Source organism: Anolis sagrei, chromosome 4 (genome assembly GCF_037176765.1).
Source record: "Anolis sagrei isolate rAnoSag1 chromosome 4, rAnoSag1.mat, whole genome shotgun sequence".
NCBI classification, from domain to species: domain Eukaryota; kingdom Metazoa; phylum Chordata; class Lepidosauria; order Squamata; family Dactyloidae; genus Anolis; species Anolis sagrei.
The window spans coordinates 15,852,447-15,872,455 of record NC_090024.1 but is presented as its reverse complement, the minus strand read 5'-3'; the positions used below and the strand labels follow the sequence as shown (position 1 = coordinate 15,872,455).

The following is a 20,009-nucleotide window of genomic DNA, read 5'->3' as shown; positions in this document are numbered from 1 at the left end:
TGACTTCTAAGATACCATAGCCAAGAGATAATTGTCACCCAAAGATGAATAGCGCAGCATTAACAGGCTAGAATAGTATCATCTTGGTTATGAATGCTTTCCAACACATACTACATGGTCGATAAGTACTAATACATGCCCACCCGTTAGTGGGGAATGGACTTTAGATGATATTCATTCAGGCAGGACAGAAGTTGCCTACAAAACAAGATAGAAGCCAAAGTAGAATCCTTATCATCACGGAGCATGCAGAAAGTACTCAGCTGCAGAGCAGGCTGGCTAAGCAGACAACATGTGCAAAGGAGAATAGATCCTGAGCCAACAGACATTGGACACCAGAACAGCCAGAGTTGGAATGCTATTGAGAGACCCCAGCTGATCACAAACTGACAAGGCTCTTTTGAGTTCATAACCAAAGTACTAAGAACATGAACATCCTACCAAAAGGACTACTATTGGTACATTCCAGCCGCTACACTGCTGGGATGGACTCTTTGTAATCTCAAAGTGAAAGAATTACAGCAGTTCTAAGAACATCTTACTGACTCAAAGTAGTATGGAGCCTGGAAAGTATAGCCATGTCAGTCACCCTGGGCATCTAAGGAATAAGAAAATCTTTACAGTTGATGGTGTTGTACTCCAGGCCTGGAACAACCTCTGGACTTAACCACCACACTCGCATCCAAGTTAGATCAGCAAAGCAGTTTATTTAAGGTTATATAAAAGCACTTAAGCCAGAATAGTAAAAAAATTCAAAGTCTATATGTATAAAATAGTCCACGAGGTTTAAGGTACAAGAGTAATCCAAAATCTCAGAGCAACAGGACATCCAGCACAGAAATGCAAGAAAACTAAAAAATACAAGGCAGCATAAAATCCAATACAAAAATCCAGGAACCATCCTTCAAACTTGGAAGCATGAAACAGGAGCAAAGACATGAAACTAGAATTCCCTCAGAAAGGTGAACTAGGACTTGGCAAGAGCTGTTGCTTTAATTATTAACGTTGAATGGACTGGCTGGAAAATCCCCTTGGTCTCTCTAATAAACACATGAAATCATGCCTCCTCCCATGACTTCCTGATACAGGTCTCTTCTCTAACAAGTGCTGTGATTTTTGTAGATTCTGTTGAGCAGCACGAAAACGGAGTCTCCTATCAACCAGCTCATTATCTTGCAACTCATTATTCTCTCCACCTGGGATTTCAATCTCTGAACTTGTTTTCCTAGAGAACGACTCTTCTGCAATATATCGGCACCTCTCTGGAATGTGACCGTCATTAACTGCAGGAGACACAAGCTGATCATTTTCAGGACTTAAAATCTGTTGACTTGCAGGCCCAGAGTTCCCATGATCCAATTCCCCATTTATATTGATATCAGCCACAACCATGGACTGAACTACAACAAATGGGACCCTGCCTGGTTACAACTGGATGTCTGATTCTCGAGTAGCCAAACCTTCCCATTCACCTCCAAACATATGTGGACAAGATGGTAGACAAGTGTTCGGCTTCCACAGAAGCTCAACCAATGGAATATATGAGGTCCTGTGGAGAATGTTTACTAAAGGCCAAAGAGAAGAAGGTAAACCTACAGCAGCAAATATTGGACTCTCCACCATAATTCTAGGTGCCACCTACACACCTCATCTTCACACTTTGGGTAGCATCAAGAAAATTTTCAGCAGAGCTTCCTTCATCTCCTGCCACAGTCCCAAGATTTCTCATGTAAGATTTCCTCAAGAAACTGAAATCCTAAAGAAAACCATAGTTTGGACTACTGAATATGACATTGTTCAAATTCTTATCATGGAAGGTTTTCCTGATATCATTAATCTTTCCATACGGGGAGTCTGAGCTGAACATCCTTTCCATTAGGAAGGAACTCTGGCTGCATCAGGACACAGGGGTCTCTGGAGAGATTGATGTTCATTTCCTGTACAAAGGGAATCCATAGGACTTATGAATTCTCCCCCTCCCTCCCTTTAATTGAGCCAATTGCAGGAAAAGGAATAGCAAATCCTAGGCATGATGTAGTCACGCTGTACATTTAGCATGATGAAATATTATCTCAGAACAAAACGTTCATATGATTTGGGCCCAGCACTGGCCAAATGGAAAGCCAACATCTCTACTTGCTCTGGAGCCTCTGCTTTTGCTATTCTGGCAGAGGTAATGTAACTTATTTCACCTACAGCAAGGTCACCTTGGCATCATCCCATACTGAATAGATATTTGCAAGGCTGCCGCTGGACTTAGCTGCTCCCCTCCTCATCCGTTTACCCTTGTGTGTCCTTTGGTTTAGATTGTAAGCCTGAGGGTAGGGGCTGTTGAATTAACTGTTTGTGTGTCACTCTGGAAATCTTGTGCCTAAAGGGCCAGGATATAAATACTTGACATAAATAACTAAATGTAAGGATACCTTCTAGTGGTATGACAAGGCTGCCACAACCAGCAGTCTCATTCCATTTAACTGGACTATGAAAATGAAGTGTTGTCGCAATTTTTTAAGTATGTGTATCTCCAACAATGTGGTGTTGCATCTGAGGAAGTTGAGCTAGTCTTCAATAGGTTAAGCCTCCAACTTCGTTCTCCCAGTTCGTCTTTTAAGATGCTACAAGATCCTCTCAGCTCTGCAGCAGTCTACTGTATACCATCCAGCTGTGAACAGGCCCACCAAATGCAATGCCCAAACATGAATCAAGGAACATGAATGGCACTGAAGACTATTTCAACCAGAGAAGTCAACCATAGCAGAGCACCTGATGAACCAACCTGGACATAGCATATTATTTGAGAACACAGAAATGCTGGACCACTCAACCACCATGTCAGGCTACACAGAGAAGCCATTGAAATCCACAAGCAAGTGGAGATTTCAACAGAAAGGAAGAAACCATGAAAATGAACAAAATCTGGCTACCAGTATTAAAAAAACCTCTAAAATCATAACAGTAAATAAAGAACAACGCTCAAAAACTGGACAACTCTAGACAAGAAACAATCAAGGACAGCTAATCATCTCTCAACAAAGGATTCCCCCAGGCAGTAAGAAGTCACACCTTGAAACTGCTAGACCATTAAATTCTAATCAAGGTGGCCAATTGAAACATCCACACTTAGCTCCAACAGACAAGAGTTATTTCTCCCACCCTGGACTTTCCACAGATATATAAACCCAATTTTCATAGTTTCCAACAGACCTCACAATCTTTGAGGATGCCTGCCAGAGATGCATGCGAAATGTCAGGAAACGATGCTTCTAGAACATGGCTATACAGCCCGAAAAACCGACAACAACCCTGCTACAAGACCTCTTTTCAATGTGTTATGTGTGAAACAGAAATGATTCTTGGAACATAAGTGGTGTGTTACAATATTGCACTCTTGAAACTGTAAATTTATGTAATTTCAGAACCATATTAAATGTATTTAGTTTATTCATTCAGTTTTCTGACTCTCCCCCCCAATTTACTTGAAAGTAAGTTGGTAATGGTACAGCATTATTTATACACATTCATGACCAAATTAGTATTCTATAGAAATACTATTCCTGTTATCTTAGAATTTGTAATAAATTCTGCTTAATTTAGCAGTGGTAGCTTCCCTTTTGCATGACTGATCTTTTAGTACCGAAATACTTAGTTTTATGTGGTTGGGGGTTTTTTTTACCATGTATGTGAGAGGACGCAAGGCAGAATATCTGTATCCATGTTTGTTTTTTGTTAGATTTTGCAAGACGCTGTTTAAAAAAGGGTTTTATTGTTGGATTTGGATTAAGATAAGCGAGGGAGGAAGGACTACCGTAGAAAACTATACTGAATGGAGTCTGCTAGTGGTGAGATATTTATGATGACTTGTCTTACGTTTCCATATTTGTGTTTTATCTTCAATATAATTAGGCGTGCGAGAGGCAGCAGATAGCACCGGAGCTGAGATTAGTGACGGATAACAAGCCTGATGAAGTGAGTTTTGAGGGATTTGAAAGAGAGGGAGGGCTCTTGCACACAGGAAGCAGAAGCTGAGGAGAAGCCATGAAAACGTGATGGGGCGCGAAGCAGCAGAAGAGGTGGCAATAGCTGGAAAATGAGAACTGTGAGAGAGGTGGGGCAGAACTGTGTAGATCCCCAGAAGGTGAGAGCAAGCAGTTCAATATTGATTTGGGTGAGCTGTGGATGGATAGTGTTTCAGGTACAGGTAACGTTTCAGGTGAGAATAAACACTTATGTTATACTGGACTAAAATCTGAATATGGAACTCAAAGAGTTGTGGGTGTATTAGGAATAAAAGATACTAGGAACCTAGGAAGTAGTGAAGCCTTAGTGTTTTGCCTTCCTACTTGTAAGGATGAGAGATATGAAATGTATATCTAGCAAAATTGCTTTAAGTAGCAAAAAGTTATACATAGCAGCTGAGGATCTAGGCTTATTTCTAACTGTTGCTAGTTGATGCATTTTTCAGCACTTTGGCTCAGGGTCACATTTTTCAGTCACTTTGTAGACGTTATTCTTTGTAAGTAGCCAAACATAGAATCTCTTGGCTTGCTGTTTCAGTCATTCTAGGAGTGTGGGATGCAGACCTTTAAGAATAGAAAGAAAATCAAAACACCTAATAATATCAAAGTGGGGTTTTTTCGTGTCAGAAGTGGCTTGAGAAACTACAAGTCGCTTCTGGTGTGAGAGAATTTGCCGTCTGCAGGGACGTTGTCCAGGGGATGCCCGGATGTGTTATCATCCTGTGAGAGGCTTCTTTCATGTCCCCACATGGGAAGCTGGAGGTGACTGATGGGAGCTTACTCCACTCCCCAGATTTGAACTGCCGACCTTCAGGTAGCAGTTCACCTGGCACAAGGGTTTAACCCATTGAGCCACTGCATCTCCTATCAAAGTGGTAATGGTTTGATATTAATAGAAATACCAGTTTTGTGTGAGTTTGGAGAAGGATCTTCTATGTAAACAAAAAGACTATGGCTGAAGTGGTTAAAATTCCAGGTTTTCAGAGAGGAAGATCAAGAGGATCAGGTTGTCCAAGTTCCATATATACATATTTTGGTAGAAACAGGGAAAACTTCCCTGTGTTGGATAGTAATTGGTTCCTCAAATCTGGTTTATGATTTCTTGTCATTTGTAGTATGAGTACTTATGACTTTGAAACAAAGTACTGTATTGTGTGTTCATTCTCCAGTTTAGTTGCTTTGTCTATCATAGTCTTTGGTGTGTATGCTTATAGAATTCAATGTATGTATGGCAAACACTTGTTGCAGAGAAATGTAAAGGTATAAGTGTCAGAGGATTGACATGAACTCCTTTACAGTTCCTACAAGTGAATTGGGAATCCTTTTCAAACTTTGATCTTAGGTGCATTGGAGGGAATCATGGTATGAGCAGATGACAAGTAATGTGATTGTGGCACAAATATGTTCTATACACAGACTGTGTTCTCTCTTTCAGTGACAAGTCTGCAGGTTTGAAATAGCTTTGAGAGAAATATCTATGAGAGAAAGCTCAGATGATGTAATATTTTGTATTTCGTGTGTTTTAACGCAAGCAGTCTAGCAAGGAGTGCGCTATGATGATTTCCCATAAACCTTTCAGAACCACATGGCACCACTGATTCTTGTAATAACCCGTGTCTAAGAGCTAATTAGAATGAGTTGCTGTACATCTTCCTTGGGACTGACCATAAAGGGAGGTGACCACTTAGGACTTTTTAATAGTCGGTTCTCAAAATAGGTAAACCACCTTAGGGATTTCCTTCACCAGTATGCTCTAGAATGGTTCATTCCATTTCACAATTGTCTTAAACCCATTCTCAACTAATAGCTGTCTTATCTATAATGCATTCATGTATCAGGCCTCATTTCATTGCATGTGCATTCTGTTTTGAAGTGCTTTAAATTAAAACTTGTGGCGCAGTGGGTTACATTGCTGAGCTGCTGAACTTGCTGACCGAAAGGTTGGTGGTTCAAAGCCAGGGAGCGGGTTGAGCTCCCGCTGTTAGGCCCAGCTTCTGCCAACCTAGCAGTTTGAAAACATGCAAATGAGAGTAGATTGATAGGTACCAACCTCTCTGCGAGAAGGTAACGGCACTCCATGCAGTCATGCTGGCCACGTGACCTAGGAGGTGTCTATGGACAACACTGGCTCTTTGGCTTAGAAATGGAGATAAGCACTACCCCCCAGAGTCGGACACGACCAGACTTAATGTCAGGGGAAGCCTTCACCTTTTAAATTAAGACTTGAAGGTTCTTTGGTTTTGGTGGTGTGAGACAACGTGTTGTGAAATACTAAAAATAGATTAATGAAATGTAACATATTGCCACCGGGCCTTTGTAGTTGCTGTATTTTCTCAGTTTGGGGTTTAAAGACACACTTTTATTGTTTGAGGCGTTATTTTTAATGTGTATGCTTTGAGATATGGAACAAAGACCTTTGGTATAGCATCTTTAGGCAGCACTCAAGTTACAAACAAAACAGGTTCTATAGGTTTGTTGTTAACTTGAATTTGTAAGTCAGAAGAAGTCTCTTTGAAGTGTGTGTGTGTGTGTGTGTGTGTGTGTGTGTGTGTATATATATATATATATACACACACACACACACACACACTTTTAGCTTTGGGTAGTAGATTTCACTTCCTTTTCCGTGATAACTGGATATTGAAAAATTTAGTTTGCTGTGTATTGGTGATAAAGCTTCAGTGGAGACACCTTTTCTCCATGATAACTCTTTCTGGAGTGAATTTCCCTTCCAAGGTGTAGACTTTTCTCTCTTCCTGTTGTCTTACCCCTGTTCTTAACTAGGAGGGATTTGTAAGTTGGATGTTTCTGGGATTGCCTGCAGTATGGACTCTTAGAGTACTGTTTCCTCAAATTCTGGTTTTCCAGGAGTTTTGGATTTCAGCTCCTAGTATCACTAATTATTGGCCAAAGCAATTTCTGGAAGTTGGAAGTTCAAAACACCTGGAGGATTATAGCTTGGGAATCACTGATCTAGAGAGTTCTCTAGCCCAACCGAGACATCTATAACCACACAAATCAGTCATTTCTAGAAGCAATATCTGAGGAATTTTCTGAATAGGGGTAGTTTGTGATTAAGAATCTGGAGAGAGATGTCTAGTATAGATCTCGAAATGCAGAGTACACCAATATACCAACCTAACGCTACCGTCTTTGATCATTCCGAGATCTTTCTTTTGAAGACTTTCCCCCATGTCTGGATTTTATTTTTATCTAGTTGATTTTGATTTTTCCCCTTTCTTTCTTAAGGACTGGATAGCTTTGGTTAAAGCTGCAGCAGTGGCAGCAGCAAAAAACAAAGCAGGAGTCAAACCACGGACCAGTGCAAACAGCAATAAAGACAAAGAGGATCGAAAGTGGTTTAAAGTACCTTCAAGGAAGGAAGAAACCTCAACCTCAACCATTGTCCAGGAAGTTCAGAAGAAGGAAGAACAATCTACATCCAGTGAGACATTTGGTACTACAAACTTTTATGTTCCACGAAAATGTGTTTGTATTTGTGAAACAGTAGTTGTGAATGTAAGGAATAACTTATTTGCGGAGCGTGGTTTCTCAACAGATCCTGTTTTTATGTTTTTCTGGATCATCAATAGATGGATAAATCAACACAAAACTAATGTTTTATGAGATGCTATCAAACTTTCATTTAAAGCTTGGGAAGTCATGAATAGAGATATACCACAGTTAACAAATAAATAAGGAGCCCCTGCGGCGCAATGGGTTAAACCCTTGTGCCACCAGGACTGCTGACCAAAAGGTCGGAAGTTCGAATCTGGGGAGCAGTATGAGCTCCTGTCTGTCAGCTCCAGCTTCTCATGAAGGGACACGAGAGAAGCCTCCCACAGGATGGTAAAATATCCGGGCGTCTCTTGGGCAATGTCCTTGCAGACAGCTAATTCTCTCACACCAGAAGCAACTTTCAGTTTCTCAAGTCACTCCTGACACGGAAAAAAACCCAAAAACCAACAAATCAATCTGTTTCTGGGCTTTCCTTCTTTAACCAGAAATAGAAATATAATGGAAGGAATAGGGAGAAATTCCTACAACACAAAAAAGAAAAACAGTTCAGCAAGTTTCGGAAAATTTAATTCAAAACTAATGGGAAATTAAACAAACATTTTTGTAAACCTTGTATAAGTAAACATGTGTGTGTGTGTAGGGACCACTTGAAAACTTTTTCCAAAATGCATCCCAGGATGATTTTCTTCGTTTAACAGCCCCAATTTTTCTTAGGATTTCTATTTTCATGGCGGCACATATGGAACTATTCTTTTTGCAATATGCCAGCCTAGCTGGTGAGGCAAGCTAATCAGCCTTCCTTTTTTGTTTTGTTCTTCAAACATGCTCCGCAAGTGATTCTGGAGGAAGTGTTCTCTCTTGCCTGTTGTACATAAGCACACACAGCTGCAGTATGATCACTAAAAGTACAATCGCATTCTTTCCCAAGTTAAGCTTCATGGAATTATTTACTGTATACACACTGATGCTACCCAACACTGTCAGTAGTTCTCTTTCATTCTCCTCTTAATACCAATGCTGCTTAAAGAAATAAACAAGAAATCTAGCTAGACAGAAGTGTGGTTTGGTTCCCATAAAAATGCTTTGTAAAAAGGAGCTTCATTGTTAACGGAGGCATACTTGTATGTATCTTTGAGTGGTTGGGAAACTCTGATTGATTGTGGTCATATTTTCAATCCATAATCCTTTAGAGCAGCGCTTTCCAAACTTTGTGTCGTGACATGTTAGTGCTTCAGAATCATAGAGTTGGAAGGGACCTTGTGGGCCATCCAATCCAACCCCTGGCCAAGAAGCAGGAAATTCGCATTCGAAGCACCCCCGACAGATGGCCATCCAGCCTCTTTTAAAAGCCTCCAAAGAAGGAGCCTCCACCACACTCCAGAGCAGAGTTCCACTGCTGAACAGCTCTCACAGTCAGGAAGTTCTTCCTAATGTTCAGTTGGAATCTCCTTTCCAGAAAACAAGCTTGCTCCCTCCTCCCTATGACATCCGCTCACATATTTATATATGGCCCTCATCATGCCTCCTCTCAGGCTTCTCTCCTTCAGGCTAAACATGCCCAGCTCTTTAAGCTGCTCCTCATAGGACTTGTTCTCCAGGCTCTTGATCATTTGAGTCACTTTCTCCTGGACACATTCCAACTTGTCAACCTCACCTTTCAATTGCAGAGACCAGAATTGGACACAGTGTGTTTCCAGGTGAGGTCTGACCAAGGCAGAATAGAGGGGTAGCGTGACTTCCCTTGCAGGTTGTAGAATTGCTTGCAGGCTGTAGAAAACATGGCATTTCCAGTGTTATTCTTGCAACAGCATAAAATGGCTTCACATGTGTGTGCATAGAAGATGTTGAAAGCCAAGCCTTCCTTAATCAGTTGTTCTCTTGAGAGTATTAGTCTCAAAGTTCCATCTTTCCCATTGCTTGGACATTAACCAAGCTGCCTGGGAAGTACAAAACTGGTTGTATAAAACTAATTTAAGCTTTGCAATAGATGATTTGCTTTTAAACATGTTTCTTCAGTATTCATTTAATGCATTTTTTCTTCTTTTACCAATACAGGATTCCCTCTAGTGGACGTCCCAAAGATTGCCTTTGTACAGGCGGAGAATGCATTAGCACACAAGAGAAAAAACAACCTAGGCAACTCATTTCAGGCAAAGAGGGCTCGTCTTAACAAGATCACTGGTAAGCTCTCATTTAAGAGTGCCATTGTGATGGCTTTTATGTTGGTAGATTACACATATTCATATTTCTGCCATAAGTTTTTCTGCTGTTGTATTGTATGCATGGTTGTGGGTTCTCTGTATTTAGAGTATTGTTGAAGAGTTGTGAAAAACATTTTGCGTTTGTATTGGTCATCATATTGATGGTTTTTTGTGCCTTACTCTTTACATTGGATGCAAGAAGGTTGGAAGATTGCACTGTGCCATTTTTTTCCTTTGAGAGTTGAGGCAGGGTAATATACCAGTTCCCAAATGCTGCCATTTGGGCAACTGGTACCAATGTTACACCACTTCTGGTTGTTTTGAGAGCTTTTGTGGATAAAAGCTGTTGTAGGGGTAGGCAACTCATTATCAGTATTTTAACAAGGAATCTTTTATGGAAAATAATGATTAGTAAAACACTTATTTTGGAACCGACAAACCTGTTTTATTCAAATCTTGAAACTTGTTATCAGCACAAGGGGAGGTGAGGATGAAAGCAAGGTTTAAAAACTTTTAATGTTTATTCTGACACTAGTGACCATATTTTCCCAGTTCACACAAAATTAGAAATGGTGGTGAATTCAAGATTTTCTGGTTTGCTTGTGCCACTGAAGTAAATAGCATAAGATGTGATCATATTTCAGCTGGCATCACAACTACAGCCACTGAATACATTCAACACTAATCAAATTAGATAGTTTCAGAGGTATATGCATTTCTGGTAATTGTTCATTGGAAGCAAAAGTATTTAAGACTGGGTTTAAATGATTGCTCTTGTTGTATGTCCTGAGTACAAAGCATGCCTCCTTCACAGATTATATGGTAAAGAAATCCCTCTGTGAAAATCAAAGGTTTCTAGCACTGAGTTTTTGTTGTGGTTTGCATCCTTCTTTGGCCCTGGGTGCTCCTGAACCTGTTTTGGTCTCCTAAATAGAGAGGCCCACTCATTCCTTCAATTCTTGTCATCAGTATATCCAGTTAGTCTTCTTTTTTGGATGAAGTTATCATGCCCCTACTGATTTCCCACCCATGACTTCTCTCGTCACCAGAGCTCTCACACAAAATTCTATATACCATATGTCAAACTCAAATTGGCATAATACTTTTCATCCTAATGCAATACATTGTGTCGGAGAAAATAAAATTACCCCAGTGGCAAAATGCAACAAATGTATTGGGTAAATTTGGCCCAGCTCTTGTTTATACGTCAAAAAAAAAAACAAAAACAAAACAAACAAAAAAAACACCTGCATGTGACAGGTAGCTTTGCACATTCTGTACGAACACATGTCCACTGTTAGGGAAAATGTTGAATGTAACTGATATATCATTTTAGTACTAGCACGTATAACTTTGCGGAAAACTTTTATTTTGATATGCTGGAGCCTCTGATTCATATAAGTAGAGACTGACTGGATCTTGATAGTAAATGCAGTCAGAAAAACAACAACAGAGAGAGGTTTCTTTATATACTGCCTTTGAAAAGAGATATTGAATGACATGAAGTCCAACTACAGAGTTGCAAAGAGGTGTAGGGAAAGAATTTAAAATTAAAAGATCAAGCAAGCAAGAAATGGTCTTACCTTTTTTGACTAAGAAAAACAATCCACACATGTCAACCCAATAAAGCCATATGTTTCAACTGGTCTACTTGTTGTATTACAACAGAAGACAGGAAACAGTGATGTTGGATCTCTTGTGCAGAAACTGTCGAAGCGTTTTACGAGTGAATCAGATCTAGTCATGGTCCCGGTTACAGTTTCAACCATTGAATTTGTGTTTTTGTAACTTTTTTTTATTCGAAAGACACGAAACGGTACACCTCCCCCCCCCCCTTCGGTATGGAAATATCAGTGAAACGAAAGGAAAGTGGGAACAGTAACCATTCAGTCAGCTGATTTTCAGCACTTGGCTGTACAAGGAAAGTGTGTGTGTGTGGCGAGCAGGCCCAAAGTGCCAGGGCCTGCAGCCAAGTTCTGAGATTAGCCCTAAAACTGGGGGGAAAGTGAATGTGGGAAGCCTACCCATTGCCACCAATGGGCCAAAACTATTCATTTTTTCGGACCTTTGGACAAAACAGCTCATTTGGAAAGGTGCCCGTTTTCGGGAGAGGCACTTGAAAATGAAAATGGGGCGTTATGAATGAAACAGAAACAGATTGTGATTCTATACAAATGGACAAGACTAATTGGTTCACGCATTTGATTCTTTAGCATCATTCAAACACAAGTGACACTAGGATCTGTTTTTCCCCCTGTAAGTTTTCTTTTGTCCTTTTAAAATGAAATCCTCGTTAATGTTTTAGGAAACAACAGAAACGTAACATACTTTTTTTTATATTGATTTAAAGAAAAAATGAAGGCAGCACAAAGTTTTAGCATACTAATTCCAAAGTATGAAAGCCTCTTGATGATATTGAGCTGAAGGCACACATGGACATCCTGTTTCTTGTAGGTATATCATAGTCAACATGGAGGAACTGCAGCATCTAGTTAGTACTGTGATTTCAGAGCAGTGTTTGATCTAAAACTATTTTGTGCATTTTCAAGATACTTAAAGGCCAAGTGAGGGATCTAATAAATTTCAGCAACTGGTGAAATTTTGTAGTAAGTGCCCATTGTGGCAGGATATGCCAGTTACTTTGTAAAATGGGGCATAAACATGTGATGGTGCTGTGATGCTAAGGCAACATATTGTCTGAAGCTACCAGTCAACTTGGTCCACCATAGCAAGTCAATTTTGGTTACAATATGATGCCCACACTAGTTGAATTGTATTTCTACACTGGGTGAAATGTGGTGGGAGATAATATTTTGTGTCAGCATAGAACCAAAGCCCTAATGTACTTTCCCCCGGGATAAGTCATAAATCCCACTCCTTTCTATTGTGTCTGGTTTAGAACAGAGGATAGAAAAAAATGTGCACCATAACCACCCTCCAAGGACGATCATGTCATCTGAGTGACATGATTCGCTTTTTGGTAGTTGCTTGTATAAGAAATGGCTCTACATTAGGGGGCATCTAACTTTACAAAAACTATCTTGCTATTGGGGTATGAAATTGAATAAGCTCTGTTTTTCAGGCCCTTTTTAGGCTGAAAAAGCCCCCCTCGGCTTATACTCTAGTCAAAGTTATTAATTATTTTATTCTGTTGTTATTATTATTACTACTATTACATTTATTACTTTATTGTTATTATTATTATTACATTTACATTATTTTACTCTATTATTTTATTATTACATTTATTATTTTACTCTTATTGTTATTATTGCATTTACATTATTTTACTCTATTATTATTACTTTTGTTACATTTATTGTTTCCTCTATTTATTATTATTATTATTATTACATTTATTATTTTACTCTCTTTATTATTATTGGAAGATACGTAAGCACATTTACATTTGAAGAAGGTTAGAATAATAGTTTAATCAGAGTTGGGCAGTCTTATCTTAAATTACTGTTTTATGTAAATATTCAAAAACATGTAACCTATTAATGCCTCAGTTAATGTAATTTTATTGGTATGTATTTTTATTTTGAAATCTACTAGTAGCTGCTGCATTTCTCACCCTCGGCTTATTCACCAGTCAATATATTTTCCCAGTTTTCTGTGGTAAAATTATTTGCGTCGGCTTATATTTGGGTCGACTTATACTCAGTATATAAAAACAGCTGAATGTCTTCAGAGTTTATGTCCATTTCCACATGTTCAATTAAGAACAAGGATTTTTGTTCTGTTTTCAAGTGGAAGTAACAATGATAGTATTTTTGGGACACAGAAATTGTTGTGATTATTATTGAAAAGGAGGATTATTATCTTACAAATCTTATTTTAAGCATTCCACCTAGTGAACATGTATGTTCTGTGTGTGAATTTTTTTTATCCCTAGTGGATCTGAATCAGTGAATAATAAAGCATAATAATAATAAAATTAGTAACAAATAGGCTAATTTCACAATCCTGCTTCTGTGCTCCCTTTTCATTCACAGGTTTATTGGCATCCAAAGCTGTAAGCGCAGATGGTGCTGAAAAAAAGGAAGATACCAAACAAGCAGCTCCAGTCTTGGAGCAGGTATGAAACTGTAGCGTTTGATTCTTTTGCAAGGGTCCTACTGGAATGTACCATGGGAAATGTCGGGTCCATGATGTTAACATTACCCTACCAGACAGAAGGTATTGGGGACGAAAGAATTCTTTGTATGTTTATACCTCTGCATAAAAAATGAAGTTAATGACAGTAAGTCTGTGATCCTAAGGCTGCATAACATGGAAGCAAGTCCACACTTAATTAAGGGCTTGGCTGTGCACTTAGGATTGAGCAGATTGTTCTCCCAGATCATGGCTACCTTTACTTTAATAAGCAGACATCTTGAAAACCAGAGACGCCTGCCCCCAGGTACCATTTCAATATAGGTGAAATAATGCCCACAAGTGGCTTAGAAGACCCTTGACACAAATTCAATTTGTGCTCGTGACACAGGGTTTTTGACATCTAGCAAAACTTCTTTTGTAAGAGGTTTTCTTTGTAAGCATTGGTGTTGTAAACTTGTATGTGTTTTATGAAACTGTTCAATGAGCCATACCTTTTTTTGCTAGGATGTATATTTTTAATATGAAAAAAAGGAGACACGAAAACATCTTAGGGGTCTGGTTTGAGTCCACGACTACAGTGGATGTGACCACATACTCTCTTATTCTATTCAGTTGAGTTTTCTTGTATCTGACATTTTGTGCATGGCTGTGCCTACTAATAACAGGGCTATAGATTAACCATGCTTGGAGATGCAGCTTTACAGTTAACACGTAGGAATGGCTTCTAGAACTGAGCCTGTGCCTGAAAAATGCTAATTATGAATTTATGGACATGTGCACACTTTTCCGCCCACTTCCCCTTTGCTGTTCCATTTTCTAGAGTACTAAGATTTTGTTGTTTAAGCTTTTGCAGTTTTTTCCATTACAATTGATTAAATACATGTTAATGGCTATGCCATGCAAGATGGCAGCTTGGGGTCCGAATTGATAAGTAAACATCCTGTCAGGGAGCATTTGAGCTTCCAGCTTTGAAATGGAAGTCTTTCTGGCTTCCAAAATGGATTTTTTCCCAACTTGCAGCTCTTTTTTTGTGAGAACATTCCCAATTAGGAATCTTGGTGTAGTTTACACATTTTTTTCCAGGCATTTTATGACCTGATGTTTCCTTTTCAGGAATAAATGCCTTCAATCCAGGTAAACTCACCCTGATATCTAGTATCAGTAGCATTATATTTTCCCAGTATCGTAGGGAAATTGCTAGTACATTTTTGTATACACAAACACTCTCACACACAAATCACTTACATCAATACATCATGTGAACCACACATGTGCAGGTTCATTGTCTGAATTAGGCAGTAATTTCCTGTGTGATCTTGAAGCTTATGCGCACAAGAGGAAACAAAAATTAAGCATTTGTTTTTGTGTAACACTGACTTCAGCCATATAGGCTGCAAACAGCAGTAGTATTCCTACTACTAGTAGTCTTCCTACTAGTAGTAGTATTCTCGGGGTGAGAAGGGCGGAATATAAATGTTTTAAATAAATAAATATTTCTTGTTGACCTGGAAGATTGATAGACAGCCATACAATGAAGTCACAGAGGCATGTATTTGGATTTTGGTGTGCACTGGAATTATGTCCATAATAACCATATGGCTGTACTTACAACATCTTCAGCACTTTTCAGGCATTAGGTTCTTGAAGAAGTTTGTTATGTGTTGTCAAAATCTCCTTAAAGGCTTGCTAAAGAGACCTAAATTTATAGACATGTTTATTTATTCAGATCAGAGCCTTAACCTTGCTTTTAATGTGGCTTTTTGTTGTCAGTAGTGATTAGCATTTTTTTCAAAGATTTTCTTCTACCACTCTGTTCAAGCCGACCCTTTTAAAAATCTTTCCTTCACACTGTGACCCTAATCAGATTGAGAATATCTATACGAGCAACTTCATCATTACAAATACTTTCTTTTCCCTCATTAACCTTTTGCTGGTCCTGGGAGCACACTGTTATGGTACGTGTGGCATTTACACAACTGGTTTAGACTTTTAACAACTGAACCTGGGTTTAGCAATTAAGCAATGTGAGTGTGTGGATTTCCCCTTGCTCCTGATAACTGGTTTTGGCGGGGTAGTTAACTACCAGCAAGGTGAAAATGATATCCGAGACCCATCCCAATTCTCAGGACCCTCTTTTTATTTTAACTTTGATTGGCAGTTGTCAAAACTGTGGGGTTTGTTTTGTTTTAGGGGAACGGTCAGTGTTATCCCACACTTGGTTCTTGATCACTAAACTAGGGTTCAGTTACAAGTCTTGACTGGGCCTGAAGGGCCATTTTCGAGTCACTGTTGTCAGTGCATTCTTACGACATTTCTGTATAAAAGTTGATAGTGCATTGCCAAACAGCACAGCATCTAAGGGTAGTACCATAAGCTCCAAGGAATGCAAGGCTTCCAACAAAAATAGCAGCCTGGTATTGAGGAGTTCTTTTTCACCTGCATAATGTCTGCACAGCCGAAAACCATCTTTAGTCTCAAGATTGGATTAAATGTCTCATACATCTTTTCCCCTTTGCTTTCTTTGTTTGCTTTCTGCATCTCCCCTTTTATTAAAAAGTAAAGAAAACTAATATTAAAAAATACGAGGTGGTGGCACTGCGGCATGACCGCGATGGCGCTCATAACCTGTGTATCCGAGATCATTGCTCCAAATCAACATGCTGTGATCTCTGAATGTCTTTTCCTGCCTCTACTGTAAAGCACTGACTTGATGCTAGTAATGGCAGGAAAATGCATATTCCAAATGCCATCAGGTCATACTTTCTTGAGGTTAAAGGCGTGAAGCTGCAACTTGCCTGCTCAGTTTTATACCTCATAAAATCAGAGATGCTGGAAAGCACAAAGAGTGGTATAGGTTGAGTATCCTTTTTTGAAATGCTTGGGAAGAGAAGTGTTTTGGATTTTGGATTTTTTGAGGGGCTATTGGAAGATTTGCATATGCATCTTGGAGATGAGCCCCAAGTCTAATTATGAAATTCATCTGTGTTTTATATACACCTTATAGAATGGTCTAAAGGTAATTTTATACAATATTTTAAAATAATTTTGTGTGTGAACAAAATGTTGTGTATATTGATCTGCCAGAAAGCAAAGTTGTCACTATCTTAGCTGTCCATGTGGATAACTTTGGATGTTGGAGTATTTCGGCTTGGGGATGCTCAATCTCTAGAACCTCTGCCATTACGAAAGTTTCTCTCATGCATTGCTTTGCCACCCTATTCTCATTTTCCCCATTGATACAAATTATATACTGGAATTCAAAAAGTTACCCTTCATAATCCAGTTTATGGTGTGTAATAATTAATGAAGAGCAGACATAATACTTCTCACCAAATGTGCCTGCCAACATATAATTAAAAAGCAATTCTTAGTGTTATTATGCACCCCAGGAAATGCTTTGGAGTATTACAGCTAGTTTCCTTCCATAGTGTGCCACCTTTAGATGTGCAACCAATTATTAAATGCATAATGGATTGATTTAATTAATCTTCAACCAACATTGCAGTTCATAAGTTACCTGGCATAGCCGCTCTTGAAATGATGTCAATTTTTCCAAACTTTTTTTTGGTAAGAAACAAAAGATAGAACACTGTTCATATTAAACCAAACTTTGCTCTTTCTATTTCTGTTGGAAGTTATCAAAAACTGCATCAGGTTGTTGCATTGCAAATTCACTGCCATTAAAATATTTCGTTGCAAACAATTAGATTATGTGATATTTTAAAGTGTCTGGAAACCAAATTGCAGCGTTCCTATTTTGAGTAGGAAGAGTTATGAATTTGTGCAATTCTCATTTTTTAAAAAAAAAAAAACCACCCTTAATTACTAATCCAGTTGATACAGATCATGACTTATTAAAAAGACCTCAGAGGCCCTGTGCCGATGTACATTTGGCTTTAAGCAAATCATGCCATGCTAAATGGGAGTTAGAAATGTAGCTTCAGAGCAATCTCTGTTCTATTCTGATGTTAGCCACAGTTTTAAAGTTACGTACATGCAGGTGAAAACATTCTCCTTTCAAACCAGAGAATATGATTAAATGTACATGGGATTTCAAACCATAGTTATAAAACAGCCTGGCAAGCACTTTTCACAATTGGTGTCAGTGGATATACATGGATTTGAATATCCACACATTCAACCATTCATGGCTTGAAAATGTTTTTAAAATATGACAAAGCAAGCCTTGATTTTAATGGTTTATATAAGGAAAACAAACCATTTTACTGCACCATTGTATGTCATTTTGGTACCCAAGCTGTGGTTCATGCTGGAATGGAGCAAGGGTTGTGTTTTCATTCGCTGAAGCTGGCTCCCAACTTGCAATCCATGCTTGTGAGAAGTCAGCATTACATCCATCCTGGACCAGAATTGCTTTATAATGGCCAAGCTATCTAGAGGCCATAACATTTACAGTTCAACAATGTGTCTCAGTTTTGTTTAAAAAAAATGTAATGTGAAAGAGAAGTCCAGGGTCAGCAGTCTTATTACACTGTTGATTTCCTCTCTTCCCCCTCTCTGGTTTACAACTGTTCTAAACCGAAACCCTCAGGTTACACAATGCAGGTACAGTAATCTCTTTAACTGTATTATTAGGGTTGGGCCATGTTGTATTTACCTTTGAACAGCATCTGCTTAGATGAATGAATAACGTTCATTAAGGTCTTTTTTAATGTTTAATTTTGTCCTTGTTAAGAGGTTGAGCACCTTATTAGAACAAGTTTAAAAATCTTGTTTTAAATAATTTTGTAACTTTGAAAGTAATGGTTGCTGTAGTGCTGTCTTTCACACATGTGAAGATAAACAATAAAAGCATTTATTTACAATTTATGGCTCTAATGAATTTCTGGTAATTTTCTTAAATCAGCATAGATATGTTCTACTGTCTTTCTGACATTCCTTTGAGATCATTGTGTTCAGCATGCATGAATAACTGGTTCAATGATAAGAAGTGGATAACAACTGAGAAAAATGTTTCATGCTTCCAGCACTAGTATGTGTTCCTTCCAGTATCTTCTAGAACATGAATGGACAATTTCCAGTGTTGTGACAAATGCAAATCCACCTTGTCTATCTTAGAGCCCAGGTGCCAAACACAGCATTAAATCTTTTCATGGTTATTGCTGCTGCCATGTTTGCTATCTACCCAAAGCCAGAGATGTCATTCTTATGGAGCAGTGGTTCCCAACCTTTTTTTGACCAGGGACCACTTTGACCATGGACCAATCTCCAACATTAGTACCAAAAAAGTTACACATCAGTTTTTGGTCATCTTTAGATTCAGTCTGGTTATTTGGGGTGCTGATTCAGAAAATTCAATTGGCTAGACCACATCAACTATATTTTCTGATACAAAACATATGCCATCCAGTAGTTGCCATCTACTCGCTCACAGAAAACTGTATTTAATAAGCCTTGGCACTATAAGAGGGTTTCTCAAGACCAGTTGCTCTTGTTGCAATGGTGTAACAGTGAGGCCACAGACCATATATTAGCTCTTGCGGACCACTGCTGGCCCACGAACCACAGGTTGGGAACCACTGGTGTAGACCAAAGGATGACCCTTCTGTAGACTAAGTATTAGACCATCTTTGGAGTGTAGACCAAGAGTGGACAACCTGTAAATGGCGTAGATAAAGATGGACAATCTGTGGGTCATGTAGGGGGAATAATCTGTGGATAGTGTAGACCAGTGGTTCCCAACCATTTTTGACCAAGGACCATTTTAACCAGAGATCACTCTCCAACATTAGTACCGAAAGGGTTATGAATCAGTTTTTGGTCAACTTTAGATTTGGTTTGGTCATTTGGGGTGCTGGTTCAGAAAATTGTATTGGGTAGATCACATCAGCTCTAGGATCTTGTATAGAACATGTGCAATCCAGTAATATCCATCTGCTCACCCAGAGAATACCATATTTAATAATCTAGAGCTGATGTGGTAGCAGTTATCTTTTGTGGGTAGTCAGCCTTCGCTCCCGACATCCCTGTTGCCTTGGCACTATAAGAGAGTTTTGCAAGACCAGTCGCTCTTGTTGCTGCCTGGTTTTGAGGCAACGGTGTAGTAATGGTGAGGCTGTGGGACCATATTTTTGTTGTTGCAGACCACTGGTGGTCCACAGACCACAGGTTGGGAACCACTGTTATGGAGGGATGTGGTATATGGTTTGGG

The 20,009-nt window shown here is 39.0% G+C and overlaps 1 protein-coding gene across 8 annotated transcripts in view; it reads left to right on the top strand.

Annotated features, from left to right (window-relative positions):
* PHF20L1 (PHD finger protein 20 like 1) overlaps positions 1 to 20,009 on the top strand; it is a 66,235-nt gene that overhangs the window by 19,057 nt on the left and 27,169 nt on the right. For 5 of the 8 annotated variants that reach the window (XM_060775888.2, XM_060775894.2, XM_060775893.2 and 2 more), the window contains exons 6-9: positions 3,904 to 3,966; positions 7,266 to 7,473; positions 9,591 to 9,716; positions 13,735 to 13,817. In XM_060775888.2, coding sequence (XP_060631871.2) covers positions 3,904 to 3,966; positions 7,266 to 7,473; positions 9,591 to 9,716; positions 13,735 to 13,817 — 480 coding nt within the window. Of the gene's footprint in view, positions 1 to 3,903; positions 3,967 to 7,265; positions 7,474 to 9,590; positions 9,717 to 13,734; positions 18,664 to 20,009 lie in introns of those variants that run through there. The other 3 variants (XM_060775891.2, XM_060775892.2, XM_060775895.2) reach the window with 2 other exon arrangements.